This window comes from Corvus kubaryi, unplaced genomic scaffold (genome assembly GCF_017639235.1).
Source record: "Corvus kubaryi isolate FWS band 111438036 unplaced genomic scaffold, C.kubaryi_AGA036_p1.0 split3-37304, whole genome shotgun sequence".
NCBI lineage: Eukaryota > Metazoa > Chordata > Aves > Passeriformes > Corvidae > Corvus > Corvus kubaryi.
In genome coordinates this window covers 3,085,933-3,092,898 of record NW_024582087.1, presented here as the reverse complement: position 1 = coordinate 3,092,898, position 6,966 = coordinate 3,085,933, and the positions used below count along the sequence as shown (strand labels likewise).

Here is a 6,966-nt window from a genome sequence, read left to right as displayed (position 1 = left end):
GGGGGGGAAGTGAGGTTGGGGATTCTGCAGATTGGGCACACCCCAAAACCGAGTCCTGGAGGTGCTGAGGAGGGAGGGACACACGCAAACCCCAAAGCCCAGTCCTGGAGGTGCTGAGGGAGGAGGGGACACACGCACCCCAAAGGTCAGCCCTGGGGATGCTGGGGTCTAACCCGAATCTCTGGGGTGCCGAGTGCCGTGCACAGCGGGGTGTGTGAAGGGGGAACCGGGGGATGTCCCCCGCCCCCCTCCCCGCTCTCCCTCACGCACCTCCACGTGCGCTCCCCGCCGCCTCCCCTCCCTCCTCAGGCGGCGCAGGTTCCAGCCCTTTGAGGAAACTCAGCAGCTCCGGCAGCTTCACGACGCTCCTGCCTTCGAAAACAGCTCCCAGACAATCCCCCAACAACGCCCCGGCCAAGCAGCCCCGGAACCGAGTGAGGCCGGGCCGGGGACGAGCCGGCACCCGCCCGGAGCCTGAGGCCGGACCCGCCGCCGCCATCTTGCCGCGCGCGGCGCCTTCTTCCTCCGGGCCGCCAGGGGGCAGTGTGCACACTGCCCCCTGGCGGCCCGGAGGACCGAGGTGCCTACAGCACACCCGCCTGTTCCCTTAATCCCTCCTGGAATCCAGATGGATTTAATCACCGCGGATGACAACTGGGGACAGGCCCTTTATTGTTTATAAATCTCCTCGGAGTGCGGGAGGCTATAAACATCATCCAAGGGCCAGACAGTTATAAAACAAACTAGGAGGAGGATTCCATTCTCCCCAAACACGACGCAGATGTCGCTTTTCCTCGCTACAGAACTGAATCACCGGGAGTTTTCCCCCCACGCTTGCACAATTCCCGGCGCGCTAAGCCAGCTCCAGCTGACTGTTCCTCGGCAGGTTCCTGGTGCGGTTGACAGCGTCAACTTCTGGCTCAAACTTCTCCACAGGGATCACGAGTTTTCTCCGGGTGTCCATGCACTTGTTGTCCAGCTGCAGAGAATTGGTTTTGTAGCCAATATCGGTCTGAATGCGGTGAAGTTGTCGGTAAAGAGCGTCCAAAGCATCCCTGGGAATGAGCAGAAGGGACAGGAGTTGGGATCAAATGCTGCATTGCTTCCCAGGAACAGGCTCCCCAGGGAGCGGTCGCAGCCCTAACCCTGCCAGAGCTCAAGGAACATTTGGAAACCTCTCTCAAGCACAGGGTGGGATTGTTGGGGTGTCCTGTGCAGGGCCAAGAGTTGGTCTCAGTGATTCTTGTGTGTCTCTCCCAACTCAAGATATTCCATGATTCTAAACTGGACAGGAAACACCCAGCTTCCCACTTTCTGGCAGCATTTGGCCCTGTACAAAGAGCAAACTCATCAGATACTCATTGTTTGGGGCAGTGAATAGCGAGCCCACACACTGCTCTGGGAGGGCAGCAGAGATGTGCACCCAGGGAGCTGCCAGGCCACAGCAGCATTTCTGTTCCTTCCTTGTCACTCTCCTTTTTGTCCCTTTTGGAACAGTCAGAGCCTGGACGAGGTCAGAGTCAAGCAGGGGCCGTGGGAGTCCCATTCCCCTCTCAGCACAGACCCCTTGTGCCTGCACCCCGCACCCACCAAGCCCAAACAGTGCTGTCCCTTGCGAGCCCAAGAACCACAAGCACCAAAAGGCAGGTGCTGGAGGTGTGCCCAGAGCACCCAGAGCCACATCCCCTCAGGGCAGCGCTGGGCACTGCTGTTCCTGGAGGGCAGGACACTCACTGCGACTCTGTCCGCTTCTGCTGGAGCGCACGGATTGTCCCCTCCAGCTGCTGGACCTCGTCTGTCAGTCCATACTGAGCCTGCAGGGAGGAGGGGACAGCACTTGACAGGGCTTTGACAAAGGCCACAGTTCCATCGTTTCCCTCTCCCCCAGCTGTGACATTATTTCCTTGCTTTGATATGTCACTGTAGGATCCATTGCTCAGCTGCTCCAAAATTCATCCATGTTTTTCAGAGCCCCCTTCCCGGTCAGTTCCCTGCAGGGACCATGCCAGGTGAGGTACCTGATCCCGGCAGAGCTCAACGTGGGGCCGGTACGTGCGGGTCTCCAGGCGGGTGTGAGCCACTTTCAGATCCAGCGTTCTCTTCCGGAGATCTTCCTCCAACTGTCGGATCTCCTCCTCCATTTCAGCAATTTCTTCCAAGGTCTAAGGACAGACATGTATCATAAGCAACAGCCAGGGACGCCGACAGGGAAACAGCCCCCATGTCTCTGGGAATTTTGCTGTGCTGGGGATAGATTTTACTCAAGGGCTTCTGAAGACTGAATCCTCTGCTTCCACAAGGACGAGGATGGTGCTGCTGAGACAAGAGGTGAAATAAAAAGGCCCAAACCTGGCAGTGCTACCAAGCAGCGCCAGAGAAACACTTGTGAGAGGTGGGATACTGTTGGGATCACGTGAGCCACTGAACAGCAAACATGTGGAAACTTTGCTCAGGCTGAGTTGCTTTCCATGTAACCAACAGCCTTTGGGATTCCATTCCCAGCCAAGGTTGTAGTCGATGACCAAAGAAACAACACTTACGTTCTGCTCCTGCCATCTCAGCTCACTAAGGGCCCCTTCCATGTCTTTAATCCTCTTCCTCAGCGCAAACTCTGTAGCTATACGCTGAGCATCCAGCTCATTGTTTGTCTGAGGAGAGAACAGCTCCAGTCACACATGGCTACAAGGTGTCTGTGTCCTGGAAGGTGGGGACAAGCCCAGGAGCAAAACCAGCCAGGTTTGGCTGCTGCCACATGTGTGCAGGTCACACTCTCCCCGTACCCAAAAGGCAGGGATCGATGGACAGGGATGTGTCCTCCAGCCTGCTGAGTCTGCTGCAAGCTCTGCAGCATAACCAAGCTCCTGCTTAAACCAGGAGGGCAGCTGCCCCCAGACAGACCCAGAGACGTGCCTGCCACACTCCCACACCAGATCCAGAATGACACCACAGATTCCTGGCCAAGGGAGCAGTTTACCTGGGCAATGCTAAGTGTGATTGCTCCTCGGAGATCAACTGAGGCTCTCATTTCTGCCTCAGCACGGTCCTTGTTGCACTGGCTGTTCAGTTCCCACTCACGAAGTGCAGTTGTTCTGTGAACAAATCAGTTATGAAAATAAATTGAGTGTTTGCAAGACATTTTAAAGGAACCACCTGCTGCGGGCCAGGATGGCAGCACAAAATGATTCTGGAAAGCTGGAGGTCACATCTTGCCTGATCTCCTCAGAGACTGAGCTCCACTGGGCCCAACACCTGCTCCACCCAGGGACACATCCAAACCATGGAAGGGAGTGCCAGGCAAGTGAAAATGTGCAGCAGGTCCCCCTCAACTGTGCCAGAGGTGACACCACACTGCTGAGTGTCACCTACAGCCAGGTGAGAGGGAGGCAGGGCACCTGGACCCCGCTGGGTTTGGGGTGACAATTTAGCTATCTCCCAAAAGTCTGTGGCTTCCCCATGCCACAGCCAACTTATGTTCTGAGCTCTCTCCAAAACCGTACCCATCAAGCCTGGACAGAGCATAGAAGGAAAAAGCATCCCAGGGCTCGCTGCAGCTTTGGCCACACAGGGACAGATTGTTTCCTTACCCATCTGGGATCCGTGTTGGCTTGACCTTGAAGGAGATGTTGCCAGAGGTGACGTTGAAGGACATGCACTGCCGATCAAGTTCCAATGTTTCCACCTTGTGCCGGTGGTCACAGTTCAGCTGCTGACGAGCTTCCTTTAAGAGGCTGTGGAGAGCCACGCTGGAGTCAGTAGGGAGCAGGCCCAGGGCAGGGGCAGCTCCCAATTCCCAAAGCCTTCATCGCCATGTCAGTCATCTTTGTGAAATGAATGATGAGCTCCCACCCTCCCTGGGAACTGGGCCCGACCTGCCCAGCACTGCCTGCCTGGCTGGTGTCACCCTGGAGAACGGAGCTGCGACAGATTCCCACAGAGTATCAGGGCCTGGGAGCTTTAGCACCTCGTGGCCACTGATTCCTAAACCAAGGCAGGTGGCACAAGAGATCTGGGACAAAATTTCCAAAGGGTGCTTGTGAAGTCTCCCTTGACACACCCTCCCCTGCAAAACCCCAGACCATGAAAATCATCCAAGGTTCCTGTGTGGTTCCCTGCCTGCCTGCCCATCTCAGCATGGCATTAGAAGCACATTAAGTATCTGGGGCCAAGCAAGGAGAGCAGAGTCACTGGCCAAAAGCTGTCACTCCTCACCAGAGCTGTTTGAAGGCTTCGTCCACTCGCTGCTGCAGCTCTTTCTTGGTTTTCTCAATCACCTTCACCTCTCTGAGTAGCTCCTCTTCCACAGGATCCCTCACCACGTCGATGTTACGACGGCTCTCACGGAACGTCAGGCACTCAATGGCAACATCCAAACACAAGTTCTTTGCCTGGAGGGCATTTTCTGCTGCCTCCTTCACCTGAAAGAAGCAGTCAACCAGTGTGGAGGGGATCTTTTAGGGATGGGAGAGAGAAAGGAAGGGGAACCCACCCATACCATCATTAAGAGGGACTCACACTGTCTTTGCAGTTCTGAAACCTTTTATTAAGTCTGGAATAAAAATTGCCAGAGCCAAACACCTTAGTCCTCTACACCTGCCATTTGCATTGGGAATCACACCTTGCTGGGCATTAACAACTCCAGAAGCAGCAGCAGCCTCTGGGTTTAGAGCTCACAGTATCAGAGATCTCCTACTGCTACTCTGTATTTAAACCCAAACATTTTTGAAGGATGGTGTTAACATATTTCTTATTATCCTTCAGAGCTTTATAAAAAGTCCAAACAACAAAATCCACCCAGAAATCCAAACAGGAGCATGCAATACACAGCTGCATGACATAGCTTGGCTCAGCCAAGAACACAGTGGTTTGTTTTCCAGAAGTCATTCCATCAAGTATGGATCTCAGTATAAAATATACATATAATATATAAAAATATATCTAGTGAGAAGCCCCCCTTGAACTCCAGATGGGCTTGCCCATTGCACAAGACAAGCCTCAATTATTTCACATCCCATGTTGAGAGTGCAAGTTCACTTCCAGCCATCTGCCTTCCCAACATACTTTGGTTAAGGCATCAATTTCCAAATCTGTGTCTGTGAGGCATCTGGCCAGGGCCTCTCTCCATCTGTCCACGCTGGTGATACGATCGCTGAGGCAGGTTCGGGTGTTGTGCTCATCCCATCTTGCCTGGAATTAGAGAGAAATGCCATTACTCTTTTTAAAATTGTAGTTGTGAATCTTGCTGAAGCCTTTCCCTGTTTTCAGGACTGACTGAGCCTCTCACAGGAATACAACATGTTGCCATTTGGTCTCACAGTCATTTACACAAATGGAGAGCACAGAGAACAACACGAGTGGCAATGAATGTGAGAAACACACGGGGATTTCGTGACAGTACAGATACATCATTGCAGGTGGTCTTACAGGGAGTAAATGTCCATATTTAGCATGTTCTGTACAGGTAAAGCCCTTTATTCCCTCATCCATACACCCAAATCTAGACACCCTCCCCAGCTCCTCAGCCCAATATCCTGACAAACCGGCAGCAGCCCCCCTGCCAGAGGGCCCACCTGGTTGCCAGTTTCGTTGCGGAGAGCTCGTCCTTCCTGCCGGATATGATGGGAATTATAACGCTGCTGTTCAGCGTCGGCCGAGATGAGGAGGGAGTTGTTCTGCCAGTCCGGCATGGTGAAGCGCTGGCCCGGCTTTACACTCAGCAAGGCCATCTTGCCGAACAGGTGACTGAAAGGGAGCGGAAGATTTATGTGTTTATTCATGGAAATACACCCGGAATGGAGCTGCAGCCAAAAACTACTGAGCTCTTCAGGAGAAAAGCAGCACCAAGCTGCAACTCGGCACCTGGCCTAATGCAGACACGTCTTTAAAATGGGGAAGCACAAGGGCAGGTGATGGGAGCCATCCTCTGCCCTGGGCCAGGGGGAAAACCCTGTCCACCTGTCCCTCCCTAGGAACGGAGCTGTTTGCAGGGACAAGGAGCTGCTCACAGCACCAGCTCCCATATGGTATTTACTGAGCTTGGACAAAACGGCTGAGGATGTGACTGATTCTGTTGTGCTACCGCTGAAGGCTCAGCCCAGGGCTGTGATCCCAGGAGACTCCAAGGCTTTGCAGGAACAGCAGTTTTTAGGCTTCTTTTTTACCCAGCACATCCCACACAACAGGCAGAAACTGCAGACCCCACTCCAGAAGGTCCGAGGAGCTCCCGAGGGGGCTGCAGCTTCCCAAACCCACGGTCAGGGGCAGTCCTGGGACGGACCCCCTTGGCAGTGGGATATGCCATGGCTGTCCCAGCTCCCGCGGGCACAGGGCACTGAGCCGGGGCTCCTCGAGCACAGCCACTGACACCAAGGGCTGACGGCATGTGCAGCCCAGGAATTTCTGAAGGAAAGGAAACCCGGAGCGAGGGCACAAAGGGCCGCGGGGCACAGGGGCCCGACCACAGGTGGAGGGGAAAGAGGGAAAGGGGAGAAAGAGGGAAAGGGCTCAGCCGCTAGCTCGGAAGGGACCTCACCCCGGGTGGTGTGAGGGCACTCAGCTCCTCCGGACCGACCGTGCTCCCGTCCCGCCTCAGGGCCGGGCCAGGCCGGGGCCGCTCTCTCCCCTCACCGTTACCAGCAGATTTCCCCCCCCTCTCCCCTCACCGTTCCCAGCCGACCTCCGCTCTCCCCTCACCTTTTCCTGTCGATTCCTCCGCCCCCCCTCCCCTTCCCCTCACCGTTCCCGGCCGACCTCGGCTCTCCCTTCACCATTCAGTGCCCATCCCCGCTCTCTCCCCTCAGCGTTCCCGGCCGGTTTCCTCCCTCTCCCCTCACCGTTCCCGGCCGGTTTCCCCCGCCGTCCCCTCACCGTTCCCGGCCGGTCCTCGCTGTCCCCTCACCGTTCCCGGCCGGTTCCCCCCTCTCCCCTCACCGTTCCCGGCCGGTTCCCCCCTCTCCCCTCACCGTTCCC

At 55.6% G+C, this 6,966-nt stretch overlaps 2 protein-coding genes across 4 annotated transcripts in view; both read right to left on the bottom strand.

The window, feature by feature from the left end:
- Positions 1–521, bottom strand: part of ADPRS (ADP-ribosylserine hydrolase) — a 5,875-nt gene extending 5,354 nt beyond the window's left edge. Inside the window, exon 1 of the mRNA XM_042015553.1 lies at positions 271–521. Coding sequence (XP_041871487.1) covers positions 271–499 — 229 coding nt within the window. The 5' untranslated portion in view covers positions 500–521. The remainder of the gene's footprint in view (positions 1–270) is intronic.
- Positions 522–629: 108 nt separating this feature from the next.
- Positions 630–6,966, bottom strand: part of TEKT2 (tektin 2) — a 6,429-nt gene continuing 92 nt past the window's right edge. Inside the window, exons 1-10 of one of the 3 annotated variants that reach the window (XM_042015548.1) lie at positions 6,831–6,872; positions 5,568–5,739; positions 5,059–5,184; positions 4,210–4,415; positions 3,585–3,728; positions 2,975–3,089; positions 2,541–2,648; positions 2,019–2,162; positions 1,735–1,814; positions 630–1,055 (exon numbers count right to left, since the gene is read on the bottom strand). In XM_042015548.1, coding sequence (XP_041871482.1) covers positions 854–1,055; positions 1,735–1,814; positions 2,019–2,162; positions 2,541–2,648; positions 2,975–3,089; positions 3,585–3,728; positions 4,210–4,415; positions 5,059–5,184; positions 5,568–5,723 — 1,281 coding nt within the window. In that variant the 5' untranslated portion in view covers positions 5,724–5,739; positions 6,831–6,872 and the 3' untranslated portion in view covers positions 630–853. The other 2 variants (XM_042015549.1, XM_042015550.1) reach the window with 2 other exon arrangements.